Raw genomic sequence first — 18,986 nt, 5'->3', positions numbered from 1 at the left:
GTTGTTGAGCATTTCTGAACATCAGCGGAAGCCCTGGAGAACCAGCTTCGCATGTGCTCCTCACCACAAATTTGACGCACGCGGATTTTGATAAGCGTCTCTACGTGTCCCGTTAAGTCTAAGAGTCAACAAATTACCATTTATTTACAACAATCCAAAAAAAAAATGCTTACCGGACAAAAGATATGATATATTGATTGTGCGGTTCGACAAATCAAGGTCGATTCTTTCTCCGTTTTAAAGATAAGATAAACGACATTCTTAAGCGTGGTTCTTGAATCATAGAAGGACAACGTTAACGATCGTAGTGCCTGGCGGAAACTGGCAGCAGTCTAGGTGTGTAAGGTTAAGGTTTGGGGTAGACGGTCACTTTGTCAGACCGAAGAGCAAGTTGGCATTCACACTTTTACAGAGCAGATCTTCAATTGATAGCGTGCACATCGACACCGGAAATATCATCCAACACTCTTCGTGAACAGCTTATTTTACGTTTCTCTTACCTTTCTACATCCTGGACTTTAAGACTAGGAATGTATCTTTGTAGTTGCTTGACTTGAGCTGATATGAAAATTCCTCTGTAATATTCCCCAACTCCAAACGTAAAATACTGGAACATGAGCTTTCTTAGCCCGCTGAAACAATCAGTAAGAAGACATTCAAGTCCTCCTCGCAACCACTGTTACGACCATTAATCTTAACTTAAACTGAAATAATGTTTTTATCAGAGTGAGGCAGCCGCATTTTCGACGACTTTTCCTTTCATGAGCAAGATCGGGGACAGAGTCGCAAAATGTGTCTTTCAAACAATGTATCATGTACGAGTATGATTTAACACAAAGATGGCCTTTCGGCACATACCGATATCCCAATGCATCTATCAAGTCTGAGAAGTTTACATCTGTGAGTTTGTATCCTTCCCTTGCGAAAGCCAATACTGCATTGGGGCCAAGCAAAACGCTGCCATCAATACGCGGGGTGAAATGGACCCCAAGAAAAGGAAAGTTAGGGTCTGGAACCTAGCGTGAGGAGAAGCAAGGTAAGTAATTTACACTTCAGGAGATTCCTTGGTAACAGAAGCTAATATAATGTTTTGTCCAAGGGCCAGGACCTTGAAAGGGCCAGTTGTTGCCAAAAAGAGGGGCAAATATTAAATGTCTGTTTCCTCAGTTTAGTTTAATATGATATATAATAACCGTGTCTGAGATGATTAAGGTGATTCCCTGGTTTTTTATTGCCCAACTCTACTGCGCATAATTCCTGGCATCATTGGCGTGCGCATTAGCTCGCGCACACTGATAAAATGGTGGATTTTAATTGACCCCAAGCTTAATCCGTCAAGGAATGGCTATTTTCTCCTGAACGAGTACGGTGACCGCTAATTCTTATTTCATATTTTTGCTGAGAACGATATCTTCATGGATTAGTAAAAATTACTAGTAAAAATCTATGGCCAGTTTTTTGGTAATTTCATAAAAATGTACGGAAGGAGCAGTTACGAGTGAAACAGCCCACATTCAAGTTAAATCTACTCTTATTATATTATATCTATTAACCATAAAATGAGAAGACCAGGCTCTGCGTTCTACTATGGATTACATTCATTTAATCTAGCTAAATTTGTCACTTCCTGTCTCGGTCAGTTGAACGGACTCGTATCGTTTCAGCAACCAATACACTGCGCCAAACAACTTGGAGGTGGTTATTCAGTATAAAAAAACCAGTTTCTTAGGGCCGATCTACACGGTACGATTTTTGTCACATGCGATAACGGCTTAAGACAGGCCCACGACATGATTTACGATTGTTGTGTATGTCAGAAAAAATGTCGTAGCATTTTAAAACATGTTTTAAAACGACGCTGTGACAATCGTAAGTCATGTGTGGGCCTGTCGTGAGCTTGTCGCATGCGACAAAAATCGTACCGTTTAAATCGGCCCTTATTAAGAAGCCACCAAATGGAACAAGTCTATGCCAACAATTTAGTTTGTTTAATACTAGCCTCACATGATATTCAGAAATAACAGTTATGCCCCAATCTCGCAATCCTTTCCCGGGATACTTTAGACCATGAGCCGTCTCTCTCTCTCTAATTTCTATAAACTCAGTAGAACGGACGTGATTCCTTGCGGCGCATATTTTCACGGACCTCTACGGATCCGCAGTCTGGGGCAAGTTAAATGAGCCACCTAACGCGCTGCCGTACTTTTATCTTTCTCGCATATCATGATGAATACTCACAACTAAACTATTGTTCGGGTAACTTAAAACAGTTTATTTCATATTTAAAACATGTCTGGTGTATTCGTCAAAACATCTGGTGTACGCAAAGAAAGACAATTATTTCTTTCTTAAAACCAAACAATTACATTTGCTAATACATTTGTTGTTCCTTTAAGTCATACATTGACATCTCTTCACGCTTTTGGAAAATGTTTGACCCACGCGCTCGCGTCCAGATTTCGCCAATCGGTATCCAAGAGGGAAGATACTCGAAAGATACTTGCTTCCAAATAATCAAACAGTCTCCCGCTCGTGGCAAATACCCCTGATTTCCATTAGCTTCTCCATTTATTTGTATCTTGAACATCGGATTACCTACGCTGGCGTATGACGCCACAATATTTGCGGGAGAAAACCAGACAATTACTTTTGTATATCTTTTGTATAAAGGTCTCTGAAGGTTCATTTATACGGTACAATTTTTGTCGCACGCGACAAGCTTAGGACATGTCTACAACTCGTTTACGATTGTCGCGTACGCTACAACAATCGTAAGTCATGTCCTAGGCCTGTCGTAAGCTTCATGTCGCATGCGCCAAAAATCGACCGCAACAGGTTTATTTGATATACAAAAATCTGGTTTTATCTACGGAGTTGATAATGTAAATTGGCCACCGTACATAGATTCTAAGGGCCGATTTACATGGTACGATTTTTGTCGCGTGCGAGAACGACTTACGACAGGCCCACAACATGATTTACGATTGTTGTGTACGTCAGAAAAATGTCTTAGCATTTGAAACATGTTTTAAAACGCTACGACAATCGTAAGTCATGTCTTATGGCCTGTCGTGAGCTTGTCGCATGCGACAAAAATCGCACCGTGTAAATCGGCCCTAAAAGCTGACGTTTCGAGCGTTAGCCCTTTGTCACAGCGAATCGAGGAATTGAGGGTTACGTGTAGTTTTTATAGTACAGTAGAAGCTACGCTATTGGTGGTAACATGGCAACGTGAAAAAAGGAATATATTAGTTAAATGAAAAGCGTTCGTTAATACCGTGAGGATTAAGGGTGCCGATTTGGAAGATGAATTGAATTGGGTGTGATGACCGCAACGCCTCTGATTGGTCCGCAACCAACTAACTGCAGTGGGATTACTATATGACTAGCCCCATGAGCGGGCAAGACGAACCAAATCCCGCACTGTGATTGGCTACCCGAGCGGGCAGGATGGAGCTATCTTGCCCGCTGGGGATTTCTCACTTGGTCCCGCAACTTCGTCTCGGTTTTTCTAAGCCGTACTTTTCCTTTAATACAACACAGCGACGAGTAGTTTCTTTCTGTGTTTTTAATCCGACATCAACACTAACTTTGCGCGGGACTGGTACACAAGCTTTCCTAAGGGGGGTACAGTCGCTACAATATGGTCTCGGGTACATGAGACAACCCTCCCCCCGAGTTACCCACTCATTAGTTTAAAAAATTATATCAACCGTTTACATGAGGTGGGCGAGACAACTCGGGGAGGCGAGTTGTCTCGCCTCGGCAGGTATGGTAACCCTGGCAGGCGACACAACTTTGTTCGCATGTAAACTGTTTGGCTCGACCACCCGAGACGAGACAGCAAAATAAAAATCAAAGAAGCAACAATGTAGGAGCTTATACATGTTTCGAAAGAAACGTTTTTTACCGCCATAATTCTCAACGCTGTCAACGGAAAATTCTCGATTCATAAACAGCCTTTATTTAAACTACATATTAATGCTGCGTTAAGATTGTCAGACCATTTGCTAAATGTGAAAACGCAACTATACTTAACAAAAAAGAAAGGCGAATGATGATACGCATTTTTTGAAGATGCGTCTTAAAATACATGCATGATTAAGTAAGGTCAACTTTGTGTCGCTCACGCAATTCTCATATAGACGCTCGGTAAAGTTGTCTCGGGAAGGAGGGCTGTCTCGGGTAAGCGAGACCATATAAACAAGCCCTTAATGTCCGATTTGCCCAACCGTGCTGCGACGCCTATATCAACGAAACAAATCCTACAAATTGATGGCTTGTCACATATCAGACATATTGTCTCCTGCGAACGTAGGTTGGAAATGGTTGAGAAATCTTTTCAATGTGTTTTCGATTCATTGTCTTTTGGAAATTCCGGCTTTAGTCTGTATTTGTTTTTGGCGTGTTTGTGGTGCGGAGTCAACAGAGAAACGTTTGTATTGTGTTTCAATGAAACTGCTGCTGGTCACAAAGCTCGAAAATTATCTTGTTCCAACGCCTCTCTCTCTCGTCCCTCTCCTTTTTTCCTGCAAATTTTAGGGAACGTTTGCTCTTAATATGATTCTCAAACAAACTACGGCCAAAATGATAGAAATTATAAATCTTCAATTTTTATTCCAGCGTAACAGTTCTCCTACTCAACTTAGCAAAATTTAAACGTTCTTCAATGTGGTTTCGAAATTTCTACGCACTCGCCGCACTCTTCACTACTTTTCTGATATATATAGGAAATCTGTTCAGAAGAAATGTCCAACATCTTAGTACGCCTCGAAAGTTAACTTCGAATATTCGAAAAAGTTATACGTTAACCCACCATCCTTCCGAACAGACAATTACCGAAATAATAATTACTCGTTAGGTGCCCATGTTCTTTTGCTAGATAAAACTCATAAAATTTTGATGAACTGTCTTATTGTCAACAGAAAGTTGTCAACTGCCTCGTCTGTGAGTCACTACAATGTGTTGTTATTTGATTGGTAGGAATCGATGATTCAGCATTCCCCAAAATAGAGCTCAGGAGACAAGAAAAATCTAGTTTGGAAAGACTAAATGAACTGAAGCTCAAAAAATCTTAGAGATCATTTTATACTTGCATTTTTGCTTCCATTTTATACAAGAGTTTCCTGAAAGCATCAGTGCATAATGGCATTCCAGCTAGCTCTGCTTTTCACTGGGATTCTTGTTGGGACATTTGCCAAAACGTCTGTGCATCCAACAAAAAACCCTGGCATGAGTAAACCCTAGTGTAACATGAACAACAACTTTTACGCCGGACCACACTGCTGTAAGAAGATCGAGCAGCAACTCACTGAAATCAAAGAAGCAATCGTTGCGCTCAAAACAAAACAAACTGGCGGCTCTTATGACAAAGGTTGGCAATTATAAATTTTTTTAAATACTTTGTTCACTTCTCTGACATTAGTGGTTCAAGTTTTCCCATCTGTTCCCTCGCAAAAAGCACTCAAATTGAGCTCAATCAATTGCTTCTAAAACATTTGCATGCCAGATGTGTATAGTAATTTCCTATATGACGTCCATTCTTATTACTTTTTAGAGGCTAGAAATAAGAATGAAACCAAAACTTAACTGACAGAAATTCATTCTGCTTCTGTAATTTTCAGTCTTAAAGAACTGCGCCGATGTTTACAATTCTGGCGAAAAGATCAGTGGTGTTTACAAAATCGATTCCGATGGTTTGGGAGAATTTGAAGTGTACTGTGATCACAAAACGGCTGGCGGAGGGTGGACGGTCTTTCAAAAAAGACAAGACGGCTCCGTAGATTTTTTCCGCACTTGGGACGCCTACAAACGAGGCTTTGGTAATCTAAATGGAGAGTTTTGGCTTGGACTGGACAAGATTCACCGCCTGACTGTAAGTAGCAGCAGCAAGCTTCGTGTGGACTTGGAAGACATTCATGGAAATAAAGCATTTGCTGAGTACACTTCAGTTACTGTGGCAAGCGAGCGAGCAAAATACCAGCTGAGTTTGGGGAAATATTCAGGTTTGAAAATTCTGGTGATTAACAACCCTGTGTTAAGATAGACACACTTTCTTATTTCAACTAGGTGCAGTCTGTCTTTAACTGATAGAAATTCTACTGTGAGAGCTTTATCTCGCTTTGACTGACAGAATAAGTTGTATATGTAAGCCAGTAAGTTAGCTAAAAAACAAGAACACAGCAAACTGAAAAACCTGGTAATCATTTCACTCGTGTGGTGATAAACACGTTACATCGATTTCATGTCGTTGACAAACAATCTCAAGTGGGTCTTAAGAATTTTTAGCATTTTAAAAAAGTTTTAAAACTGCTTCTTATGTTGATTATTTAATTCGTTTTATTTTCATTCAGGCACTGCAGATAATTCCCTTGCCTATCACCGCGGCCAAGCGTTTAGCACCAAGGATCGCGATAACGACATCGACGATTCACGCAACTGTACGTCAGACTATAAAGGTGTCTGGTGTACAAGAATTCTCACTACTCCAACCTGAATGGTCTGTATCTTAATGGCAAGACCGATACGAGGGAAATGACCTGGCATAATTGGAAAAATAGTTACTACTCTGTCAAGCGGTCTGAGATGAAAATACGACCACAGAACTTTTAAGCCTCTGTGTCATTTGTATCCGTGACATGCCCGTTACTATCAAATGCTAACCAGGGGATGGATCTTATTGGTCATCAATGAATTGAACTGCTTAACTCGCACAACTGTGTAAAATACTCACTAGGTTTCACAACAAGAAATTTCTTGCGATTACATATTAGTAGCATACCACGCATGTTATCATCCGGTAGATTTAGATATATCAGTACGTACTTGCTTAGTTTCACAGAAGCAGTAAGCTGGGAATGCTTTAATAAAGTTCGCTCATGATGACCAATGATAAGTGTTCTTCTTTTTTTCCTTTTCTGCATGATACTGTTCATCCTTTTATTTTTCAAGAAAGAAAAGTAAAAATTGCCTTCTCTCAACAATTCACTAGCCTGCGTAGCATGGCGGTTTTTTGTCGAGCTGGGCGCACGAGCGGCGAAGACGCGAAAATCGCGCGCGAAGCACGCGAGAACGCGCGGCGAAGCCGCGAGAAAATTAAAAACCGCCTGCCCGCATTCGAGGGGTTTTTGACTGCCGCCCCCTTCACATCATTTTGACACCAGCGGTGACAACTTGTCTGGTTTCAATTTCCCCAGCCAATCATAGGCTTGATAGTAATATGAAACTTCACGAAAGTGTGGCGCGTTTGGCAAGAAATCAAAACAAATCCTCATGCTCTCTCGTCTTTTTCGATGGCTACGAAGGGCGATACGCCGAAAAAGCCTGCCAATGTTGAACGGGCTATTTCAAGCGTCAATGATAATTGTAGATTGTGTTGTTGTCCGCTAAAGATTAAATACGGAGAATTAAAAAAAATTCGTATATTTCAACGAAAAACCTTTTCAAGGTCTCGAAGCGCGAAGGATGCATACAAGGTCTGACTTTGGCAGAACTCTGTTCACATATTGGACTGGAAATTGAAAAATCAGACACGTTCTCTGATCGAGTATGTCATGCCTGTGGTAGGAAAATACGGAACGCATTTGATTTCCATACCTTCATCGCCTCAAACTTGAAAAGAGAGAAGGATAACTCGGCTGTGATGGAAGTTGATGACCATTCTGGTAGATTCAAGCGGCTTTTGCCAACAACTATTTCATCGCCAGATAGAAGTCCTCAAGCCAGAAAAGGGAAAAAAGCAACTGGACACTTCCTTCAAAGTGGGTGCTCTGGGTTCAAGTCCTGTCCAGTTGCTTCATTTACTTTTTTTTTCTTTTTATTTGCTACCAGAAATCCTGTGACAGAGTAACCTAAATGGAGGATTATGCTTCATTTGGAGCAAACTGACAATGAAGGATACCCCTTCATTTGAGGAAGAAATCGTGTTGATCAATTTACACTTGTAGTTGGGGAGGGGGCCTATCTCGCGCCAATTCCGCTCTACCTTCAAAATGGCGGACTTGCGTTTAAAACATTTAGTCTTTAAACAAGCCTTTGCTGTCAAAAAATGTCGGCTCTGCACGCTCTTCAGCTTTTAGCTTTCAAATCCCTATCCTTTATTACAACTTCATTAGACGTTACTCGTGTTTTTATGGTTGAACTGGATTACTGGAACGAGCATGAAGATAAATCATTCATCCCATCACATTATCCTCAATTTGCTGATTAATGTAGCACAACCGCCAAATTTCGAATATGCACCAATAAAAATGTGCTATCTTCATTGATGCTAAAGATTAAACCGCTCCTGGACCTTCTCGGCAACCATTTTAGCAATGGACAAAGACGAGGTTGCCCCGGGAGATGGAGCATTTCTGACATGCAGCACTCGGCTTTCGATGTCCCCTACTCCTCCGTCGAACACAAAGTCTTCCACTAAATTTCCTTCAATTCAAGGTCCATGGCCTGTGCACGAACACTTGCAGGGCCCCTGGTTGGTTGATAAAAACATGCAGAATCGTAAGTAAATGGAGCCAAGATAAAATAAGAGGGGAGAGTGCATCCCCCTTACATACCCTTTTCCATAGGTTGTATGTCTCAAGTTGTTTTTAGATCGACTCGCACGCTGTACATATCCCAAGGGGATAAGGCAGCAACCAATCATACGGCAGGATTGTGTTCTCTGAGCGTGAGCTATCACAGGCAGCCCAAGCTCTCTTTATGATCCACACAAGGAGCACAATATAGCGTCGAATTATAAGGGTTTGTATGGGATATTCTACAAGATATCCATGGAGGTAGTTAAAAGCGGAAATATTCAATACAAATGGTTTACCTTATTCCATACGTGTGTTGTTTGCTCCTTGTGTCGTTATTTTACCGATTTAACTTGATTTAAGCGATTTTTTTGAAACCTGGTTTCTTTATTCAAAGAAAACCAGGTTTCATAAATCGCCAGTCCTTAGGTCAAATTCGGGCAGGACCAAACAAGCGCAAGTGCTTCCTTTTCAGTCTGACTGTACCGGCGTTCAGTGTTATTAAGACTTCTACTGGCATAACATACTGCACGGCGTTCCCCGTCTACCTCCTGAACCAAAACCGCACCAAGTCCCACTGGGCTGGCGTCTGCTATGACTTCTGTGGGTGCTTCCCGGTCAAAGTAAGCCATGCCATGTCTTCTTTCAGCGTGTTGAAAGCCTCCTCTTGTGCCTTACCCCATAGAAACTTCTCATCCTTTCGACATAGTACTCGCAGAGGTTCTCCCTTGGTCGCAAAATCAAGAATAAATCTCGAGCTAAATCCCACAAGACCCAGGAAATTTCTCACTTCGGAGGCCGACGACGAACGGGTTGCTTCTTTTACTGCCCGCACCTTTTCCTTGGTAGGCCCGATGCCGTGCTCCGAAAGGAGAATGCCCATGAAAAGTACTTTACCCATTCCAAAGGTACACTTCTCGCCATTCAAGGAAAGATTCTTTTCTTCCAGCCTAGCTAACAGCTTGTGTAAGCTCTGGTCATGCTCCACAACTGTCTTTCCGTGAACAATCACATCATCAGCGAGGAACAAACCTTCATGTGTTACAAAGGTGGTAATGTCCCTGGAATCTGCATGCAGCTCCACCTGGTGAAAATCATGACGCAGATCTAGCTTCGAAAAGACAGTACTGCCATTTAGTTCTTCTAGTACTTCATCAACAGTAAGTATCGGACGCCGTTCGCGCATAGTGGCCTCATTTGCGCGACGCATGTCCACACAAAGTCTTATCTCACCTCACGGCTTGGGTGCTACGACAACCGGACTAGCCCATGTAGTGGGGCCTTCCTCTCTCTCAATGATATCCCCCTCTAACAGTTCATCGATCTTGGCTTTCTATTTGTCTCGACGCGCAAACGGAACTCGCCTTAACTTTTGTGCCACAGGCGGTACATTGGGGTCAACATGCAGTTTCAACTCAAAGTCTTTTAGTTTGCCAACTCCTGTGAACACTTTAGGGTACTGAGCTTTGAGCTGGTTGGCAAAGTCACTCTTGACTCATTACAACTTCCGCCAATGGGACTGACCTTTGGACCAATGTGGAGAACACCTAGCTCCTTGGCCGTAGCATTCCCCAATATGCAACGCCCACACTTAACTACAACAAAATTGGAAGTTACCTTAGCATTTCCCACCGAAATTTCCTCTTTGAACTGGCCAATGACCTCAATTTCTCTGCCCCCATAGCCAAACAATTTCCTTGAACAATGTTCGAGGTTCCCCTTGAAACCAGCATTCTTCAATTTCTGAAAATCATTTTCCCCCATCAAATTGCTCACAGACCCTGAGTCAATCAAAACTTCCTGAACAATTCCATCAATACTCACATTCATCGTCGGTACGTGACGTGCGGTCGACACTTTGCAAAGACCCTCCTCATTTTCTTCCATCACAGTAAACAACGCAAAGGCGGGGTTTTCTTCTTCTTGACTGCTACCCGCCAAATAATCTTCCACTTGGTTTGTCTGTCTACTGAACGCCTTACGATTGCCACGGGTGCTCTTTGGATGAAGGCCTCTTCCTGTCTTAGGTGCATTTCGGTCGAGGTTTCTGCAGCACACTGCAAAATGGCCATACACTGAGCAGCTGGAACTCTTCCTACCTTTCGCTGGACAGCACGGATCCCGTGAGAAATGTCCTGCCTTTTCGCAGCTGAAGCACGTTTTCACTGACTGATCATTTGTCTTATCCTCCTTTCGTCCGACTGCGTTTACGTCCGATACACCCGCCATGTGCTTCACTTGTTGTCCCGCCGCTTCCGAAGCTCTTGTTTTCTCCAAAACTTGCTATAAAGTAATGTTTCTGGTCTCCAACAGCTTCTTTTTCAATCCTATGTCGGGCAGCTTTTCAATTAACTGATCTCGTAGGTTGTCATCGAGAGCATCACCAAAACTACAATACCTTGCCTGTCGACGGAGACGCACAACAAATTTATCAACTGGTTCGCCATCCGTCGGCGCCAACTGCCGGAAAACGTGGCGCTCAAATGGAATATTTTCGTCAGAGCGAAAATGATGATCAAGCTTCCTCATACAGACTGCATAGGGATCTTGATTACCCGCCGGATCGGGGTCGACAAGATCTTCGAAAATATCCTTTACCTCCATTCCTGCATAGTGCAGAAGCTGTGAAGTTTTCTTCCTCGCGTTGTCTAAGCCTTTTCCTTCAGCGTAATACTCGAATGCTCGTTTCCACTTCTTCCAGTTGCTTGCCACTTATGATGAAGATCCCGATAGATCTAGCGTTGGAAGGGCTCTCTCAGCCATTGAGGCAAATCCTCGTCGCAAATGTAGTGTTTGTAATCGAAATAAAACGACAGGAAGTCGGTAATCCAAGCACAACAGCCTTTTTAATCAACAACAACGTATCACTGTGGTTTCCCGGATATAGGCTACTTCCCAGTACACCACATGTATGATGTACGAGTATGATTTAACACAAAGATGGCCTTTCGGCAAAGCAACATACCTGTATCCCAATGCATCTATCAAGTCTGAGAAGTTTACATCTGTGAGTTTGTATCCTTCCCTTGCGAAAGCCAATACTGCATTGGGGCCAAGCCAAACGCTGCCATCAAAACGCGGGGTGAAATGGACCCCAAGAAAAGGAAAGTTAGGCTCTGGAACCTAGCGTGAGGAGAAGCAAGGTAAGTAATTTACACTTCAGGAGATTCCTTGGTAACAGAAGTTAATATAAAGTTTCGTCCAAGGGCCGGCTGTTACCAAAAAGAGAGGCAAGTATTAAATGTCTGTTTCCTCAGTGTAGTTTAATATGATATATAATGGCCGTGTCTGAGAAGCTTAAGGTGATTCCCTGGTTTTTCATTGCGCAACTCTACTGCGCATAATTTCTGGCGTCATTGGCGCGCGCATTCAGTCGTGCACATTAATAAATGGAGGATTTTTATTAACGCCAAGGTTAACCCGTCAAGGAATGACTATTTTTTTCCCTGAACGAGTACGGTGACCCCCATTTTTTATTTCATATTTTTGCTGAGAACGGTGTCTTCGTGGAATAGTAAAACCAAGGATTAAAGTTTACAGGAAGCCAGCCAAAACGAAAAAAAACTTTACATCAGTATCACCTCGTATGTATCATTGTCCTCAACACTTTCGTGAAAAGTCCATAACTCACAAATGTCAATCTCTCGTGTTTATCATTGGCCCACCAGCTTACGGTATTATCTAAATTTAAAATACTACTCTAGCCAAATATTGAATGAACAATGAGATTGAGTCCGATGACCGCAACGCACTCGAATTGGTCCGAAACCAACTAACTGCAGTGGGATTCCACGAGCTAAATGCAACATCTTGAATCGGGCTCTGAACGCCATCCTGACGTGTTTCTTGACCTTATTCTGTACTTGATCGAAAACGAAAACAAAACTCTACACTGACGAACAATCGAACTTGAATAATAATTATTATTGGCCTAACAATACTAAAAACTTAACCACTCAATGTCCGATTTTCCCAACCGTGTGACGACGCCTATATCAAAGAAACAAGTCCTACACATTGATGGCTCGTTAAACATTGGCTCTTGCAAACGTAGGTAGGAAATGGTTGAGAAATCTTTTCAATTTGTTTTCGATTCATTGTCTTTTGATAATTCCGGCTTTAGTCTGTATTTGTTTTTGGCGTGTTTGTTATCCGGAATTAACACAAGAACTTTAGCATTCAAATTTGCGTTTCAATGAAACTGCTACTTGTCACAAAAGCTTAAAAACTCTCTTCTTCCAACGCCTCTCCATCTCCACTCCCTTTCTTTTAAGAAGTTGTTTGGTATCTGCAGATAACTGGCAAAACTTCAGCTAAAACCAAACTTGCTTCTTTCATCTTTAGCGTTATGCAAATTTGTGCTTGACGTTAGCAGTGTTCTCTTTGTGTTTAGAATCGTATGAGCGATCTTTCTTCTCGACCACTTACGCAGTCCATTATAAGTCCGATTTAGTAATCCATACACCCGGTCTATCGAGAAGTCCATGGATTAGGGCTCGGTGAAATACACAGACAACACATCCAAGCTTACTATACACATATGCTTCACAAAAAGAAGATCGACAACGAAGATAAATATCTGACCTGAACATTTCTTCACTCGGCTTTACTCTGGTTAAAAATGGTAATTATTTTGTCAACTGTTAGACTATTTCCCGAGGTCAGCAAAGCTCTTCAAAAATAGCAAATGAAGGCAAGCTTCAATGGCAAACATGTCAGGCTCCTCCTTGTCAACGAAAAGTCATCTACTTGCGCCGCGGCTTCGTTTCCCTGTTTTATAAATTGGTCCATAGCTCTATGGCTGCATAAGACCTGAAATCAATATGTTTTTTTTTTAATTTTAGTCAACAGCAAATCTCAGCTCGAGGGTTTCCACGAGGGACAAGCTTTTCGAAGCTTTTGTTAATGATCTCTGATAAACATGCTTATTCCGAAGCACGGACCCATCAATCAAAGATGAAAATAAAGCCGCACGACAAATTGATTATTCCATCATTCCGTACGAGGTTTTCTCTTCGTGGCACCAACGGCCGCTTGTCTTAAAATTTGTCGGAATTAGGTAAAATGGTTTCCACAATGTTTTAAAAGCTCGTTTAGTGACTTTGAAGCTGTCCTTCAAAATATTTATCGGTTTGTATGTTCTAGGGGAATTTCAGTCACCCGGGTTCAGTCAAGTCTGTAGTAATTACTTCTTCCGACAGTTCTAGCATCCGTGACGGGTCTGATTAAAAAAAACATATTAACATTACGTTGTCATGCTTTTTCCCCGAAAGTTTTAAGGGACGTTTGCTTAAGATACGATTCTCAAACAAACTCTGGCCAAAATGATAGAAGTTATGAAAAATCTTCAAATTTTATTCCAATGTCACAGTTGACTCTTGCTCAACTCACTAGCGTTCTTCAATGTGGTTTCGAAATTTCTACGCACTCTTCACACTCTTCACTACTTTTCCGAAAAGGAAAATAGGAAATCTGTTGAGAAAAGTGTCCAAAATCTTGGTGCGCCTCAAAAGTCTGAGTTCGAATTTTCGAATGCTAACCCACCTTCTTCCGAACAGATATTTACCTAAATTACTCGTAAAGTGCCCTGTTATTTCACTGGATAAATCTTCTCATAAAATATTGAGAAACTGTCTTCTTGTCAAAAGAAAGTTGTCTACTACCTCGTGACATTGTCTTCTACTTGTCAAAAAAAACTTGTCTACTGGTCGTACTGCCTCGAGTTACCGCTATAATGTGTTTCTATTTGATTGGTAGGAATCGATGATTCAGCATTCCCAAAATAGAGCGTAGGAGACAAGAAAAATCTAGTTTGGAAAGACCAAATAAACTGGAACACAAGTCTTAAAAATCATTTTATACTTGCATTTTTTCTTCCATTTCATACAAGAGTTTCCTGAAAGCATCAGTGCATAATGGCATTCCAGCTTGCTCTGCTTTTTACTGGGATTCTTGTTGGGACAACTGCCAAAACGTCTGTGCAACCAACAAAAAACCCTGGCATGAGTAAACCCCAGTGTAACGTGAATAACAACTTTTACGCCGGACCACACTGTTGTAAGAAGATCGAGCAGCAACTCACTGAAATCAAAGAAGCGATCGCTGCGCTCAAAACAAACCAAACTGGCGGCACTTATGACAAAGGTTTGCAGTTATAAATTTTAAATTCTTTGTTCACTTCTCAGACAATAGTGGTTCAAGTTTTTCCATCTAATCCCTTGCAGAAAGCACTCAGATTTAGGTCAATCAATTGCCTCTAAAACATTTGCATGCCGGATATGTATAGTAGTATTTTCCTCTATTACGCCCATTCTTACTTTTTAGAGGCTCCAAATAAGAATGAAACCAAAACTTAACTGACAAATTCATTCTGCTTCTGTAATTTTCAGTCTTCAAGAACTGCGCCGATGTTTACAATTCTGGCGAAAAGATCAGTGGTGTGTACAAAATCGACCCCGATGGTTTGGGAGAATTTGAAGTGTACTGTGATCACAAAACGGCTGGCGGAGGGTGGACGGTCTTTCAAAAAAGACAAGACGGCTCCGTAGATTTCTTTCGCGCGTGGGACGCCTACAAACGAGGCTTTGGTAATCTAAATGGAGAGTTTTGGCTTGGACTGGACAAGATTCACCGCCTGACTGTAAGCAGCAGCAACAAGCTTCGCGTGGACTTGGAAGACATTCATGGAAATACAGCATTTGCTGAGTACACTTCAGTTACTGTGGCAAGCGAGCGAGCAAAATACCAGCTGAGTTTGGGAAAATATTCAGGTTTGAAAATTCTGGTGATTAACAACCCTGTGTTAATTAAGATAGACACACTTCCTCATTTCAACTAGGTGTAGTCTGTCTCTAACTGATAGAAATTCTACTGTGATGTCAGAGACTTTTATCTCGCTTTGACTGACACAATAAGTTGTATATGTAAGCCAGTGACTTAGCCTAAACACGGCAAACTGAAAAACCTGTTAAGCATTTTACTCGTGTGGTGATAAACACGTTACATCGATTTCATGTCGGTGACAAGTACAGACAACAAACAATCTCAAGTGCGTCTTAACAATTTTGATCATGACTAAAACACCACACGAGTACATACGGGTAACATACGAGTAACATACGAGTAACATACGGAACATACGGACACATACGACTAACATACGAGTAACATACGGATACATACAACTAACATACGGATACATACGACTAACATACTGATACATACGAGTAAAAAAATACGAAAATATACGAGTAAAATTCATACCAGTAAATGTTTATGCAAAGTAACGACAACTTAAGTAAAATATTACGCATTACTTCCCCGACTAAGGAAAGTTTACGTTACAAGAGCAAAGATATTTGATATTAAACTGGTGGCCTGGGGTCATGCCTGGTAATCTGATGTGCGCAAAAAATAGCCTGTCGCGCAGTGGATGGTCTTCACGCGTTCGATCTTTACCGTGCACTGAACAGATTGAAGAGCGTAATAATCAATTGTCTGACATACAGAGTAAAGACAAAATGTTTTGTTCTATTGCCTAGTTTTGCAGGTTTAGTGAAACTTTAATTGCCAATCAATACAACAGGGTTTACATACCGTCAATAAATATTTAGTTATTTAGTGATGCAAGGAACGTTTCAATATTTCTTGAATTGTTAAGAGCTTTTGACGGCTTTAATAGCTTTGTAATTCGTGATATCTTGATGCGAAAAATACATACCCCTTGGACCTCTGATATGAAGTGTGTGTGAGTGAGTGTGTTGTAGTGGAAGCATGGGACTTGAAGCGTGACGTGAAAAATGAAAAAGGACTGGAGAGAGTGAGGTTCGCTTTTTTGCTTCTCGTTCTTGTTATCGTGTTGTGACATCGGATTATTCTCATCAAAGGATTTAGGACTTAAATACAAAGTTGTGTTACAATTGTCTCGTCTCTGTCAACTTGCTAATTTCCCCGCGAGCACAATTACAGTGTGGGTGGGGGGGGGGGGGGGAGGAACGGGGGGTATTGATGACACCCCCTCAGGGTTTTGTAAATGAGGTGAGAAAGGGTTGGATGCCACCCCCTCAAATTTTACAAATTTTGGAAAGGAGATTTACTCTGTTCCTGAAACTTTAAGCAGCTGTTCGTTTATTGCTTGCGCATTTTTTAATGTGTCAACTGTTACCAAAATTCGACATTTTAAACATAATTCTTCTCCATTTTTACATGTACATGGTTACATTTAAGCTTTCTGGCTTGATTTCGCACCGATTTTTTTGCCATTAAAAAAGGCAACTAAGGTGAAATAGTGAAATCAAGATGGCGGATCTGCTGACGTCATACGGCGTCAGCGACATCCAAAATATATTGTCATCTTGCAGCGCAAGCTAAGGGTTTTGCACTCCATGTGAATTTATTTTGCTGTGACTAAATGTAACGAAAGCCTTGGGGGGGGGGGGGGGGAACGTGTTTGCTGACGTGCAAAAATGCTTGCAAGGCTTATAATTAGAGCTTAGTTTATGAGAAAAACACTCGTATTACTCGTATGTATTGGTATGTATCCGTATGTTAGTCGTATGTATCCGTGCGTTAGTCGTATGTTAGTCGTATGTTAGTCGTATGTATTCGTATGTATCCGTATGTTCCGTATGTTACTCGTATGTTACTGGTATGTTACCCGTATGTACTCGTGTGGTGTTTTAGTCATGATCAACAATTTTTAGCATTTTAAAAAAGTTTTAAAACTGCTTCTTATTTTGATTATTTAATTCGTTTTATTTTCATTCAGGCACTGCAGGTGATTCCCTTGGCTATCACCGTGGCCATGCGTTTACCACCAAGGATCGCGATAATGATAACTATTCAGGCAACTGTGCGTTAGCAAATAAAGGTGCCTGGTGGTACAAGATTTGTTACTCCTCCAACCTGAATGGTCTGTATCTTAATGGAAAGACCGATGCAATTGGAATGACCTGGTATCATTGGAAAAATAGTTACTACTCTGTCAAGCGGTCTGAGATGAAAATACGACCACAGAACTTTTAAGCCTCTGTGTCATTTGTATCCGTGACATTCCCGTTATTATCAGTTGCTAACCAGGGGATGGATCTTATTGGTCATCAATGAATCGAACTGCTTAACTCGCACAACTGTGTAAAACACTCAACAGGTTTCACAACAAGAAATTTCTTGTGATTACATATTAGTAGCATACCGCGCATGTTATCATCCGGTAGATTTAGATATATCAGTACGTACTTGCTTAGTTTCACAGAAGCAGTAAGCTGGGAATGCTTTAATAAAGTTGGCTAATGATGACCAATGATAAATGTTCTTCTTTTTTTCCTTGTCTGCATGATAGTGTTCATCCTTTTATTTTTCAAGAAAGAAAAGTAAATTGCCTTCTCTCAACAATTCACTGCCTTTTTGCTCTCACAAGCCCCTTCCACAGAAAAACCTAAAGCAGCAACAATTTCAAAAAAGAGAATATTGAAAGATATTAAGCTACCCCTTTACTTTGGATGACACTAAAATTTTCAATTGTCTGGTTAAATGGAAATTGTACACCTGATATTTGTTCGTCATTGGTAACTGGGTGACTATAACACTTGCGGATAAATTTTGCAACTGCCTCACTTCACTTCCCTAATATCTCTAAATTAATTCCTATTGGATCCAGATGCAGGACCTCCGTGAAAACCACTTCCGGGTGAGTGGAGCTTCCTGGGTAAATATCTCGAATTATTAAATTATTTTTTTAATTAAAAGCCAGTTACAGAAATTGATAAGGTAACTATTGATGGTAATGTTGTATTCTGACTGTGACAAAGGGATATGATGGTTTCTGGGTCGGACTCAAGAGTCAGAATACACTGCGAGCAGTCTCTTTAAATCAGTCGAGCAGCCACCTTTTCTCGGGTGGACGAGTTTTGTTAAACACGATCTCTTCCTCAAATAGAGGATTATCCATTATTGTCAGTTTGTCTTAAATGAAGTATTATCCTCCATTTGGGTCACTCTGTCCCAAGACTTGTGGTATGAAAAAGAAAAGAAAAAAGTAAAAGCAGCCCCTGGGCATGATTTGAACCTGGAGCATCCACTTTGAAGCTGCTTTACCACATTTATCACATGACTTTAAATGGGGAGCCGAGATCCATTTTTTGTAGCTTCATGGGTAGAGCATAACAAAAGAGGTTAGGCGCTCCAATTTGTACCTTTGAATTTGTCTGTTGGCAGGCAACCATCACATGAACTTGTTAAGCGTACAATACGCCATCACTAAGAAAGAAAGGTATATTAGTTGAATTGCCGCTTATTGACAAAAGATAGAGGTGATCTTCGAACTGATCGGGAAAATTTGAGCAAACTGTCCAGATAAGTGCGAAGGTCACTTCTATCATTCGTCTATAACCTGCAATTTAACTTTAAAATTTATTATTTATTAGTCCTTTCGCGAGAACAAATGCGTCTAACAAAGTGCGAGGATCACTT

General features: G+C 41.1%; 3 protein-coding genes across 4 annotated transcripts in view; 2 read left to right on the top strand and 1 right to left on the bottom strand.

Moving 5' to 3' along the window:
• The window catches only part of LOC138027252 (L-2-hydroxyglutarate dehydrogenase, mitochondrial-like), a 14,541-nt gene extending 1,216 nt beyond the window's left edge, over positions 1-13,325 (bottom strand). Inside the window, exons 1-5 of the mRNA XM_068874808.1 lie at positions 13,101-13,325; positions 11,482-11,639; positions 5,093-5,206; positions 859-1,016; positions 501-632 (exon numbers count right to left, since the gene is read on the bottom strand). Of these exons, the coding sequence (XP_068730909.1) occupies positions 501-632; positions 859-1,016; positions 5,093-5,152 (350 nt within the window). The 5' untranslated portion in view covers positions 5,153-5,206; positions 11,482-11,639; positions 13,101-13,325. The remainder of the gene's footprint in view (positions 1-500; positions 633-858; positions 1,017-5,092; positions 5,207-11,481; positions 11,640-13,100) is intronic.
• On the top strand, positions 5,254-6,496 carry LOC138025677 (ryncolin-2-like). Its single transcript, XM_068872856.1, has 3 exons — positions 5,254-5,374; positions 5,625-6,005; positions 6,354-6,496. Exons 1-3 carry the CDS (start codon positions 5,254-5,256, stop codon positions 6,494-6,496), a joined length of 645 nt encoding a protein of 214 aa, XP_068728957.1.
• Positions 12,234-17,824, top strand: LOC138027251 (microfibril-associated glycoprotein 4-like). 2 transcript variants are annotated; one of them, XM_068874807.1, is made up of 4 exons: positions 12,234-12,566; positions 14,407-14,660; positions 14,906-15,286; positions 17,284-17,824. In XM_068874807.1, the coding sequence occupies exons 2-4, from the start codon at positions 14,432-14,434 to the stop codon at positions 17,538-17,540; spliced, it is 867 nt and encodes a 288-aa protein (XP_068730908.1). In that variant the 5' UTR covers positions 12,234-12,566; positions 14,407-14,431; the 3' UTR covers positions 17,541-17,824. The 2 variants fall into 2 exon arrangements, with proteins under 2 accessions (XP_068730908.1, XP_068730907.1); XM_068874806.1 differs by having other exon boundaries at positions 12,234-12,570.
• The last annotated feature ends 1,162 nt before the right edge of the window (positions 17,825-18,986 follow it).

The sequence above is a fragment of the Montipora capricornis genome, chromosome 12 (assembly GCF_036669925.1).
Source record: "Montipora capricornis isolate CH-2021 chromosome 12, ASM3666992v2, whole genome shotgun sequence".
NCBI classification, from domain to species: Eukaryota; Metazoa; Cnidaria; class Anthozoa; order Scleractinia; family Acroporidae; genus Montipora; species Montipora capricornis.
The sequence above is the reverse complement of the archived record's forward strand: the minus strand, read 5'-3'. Positions and strand labels throughout refer to the sequence as shown.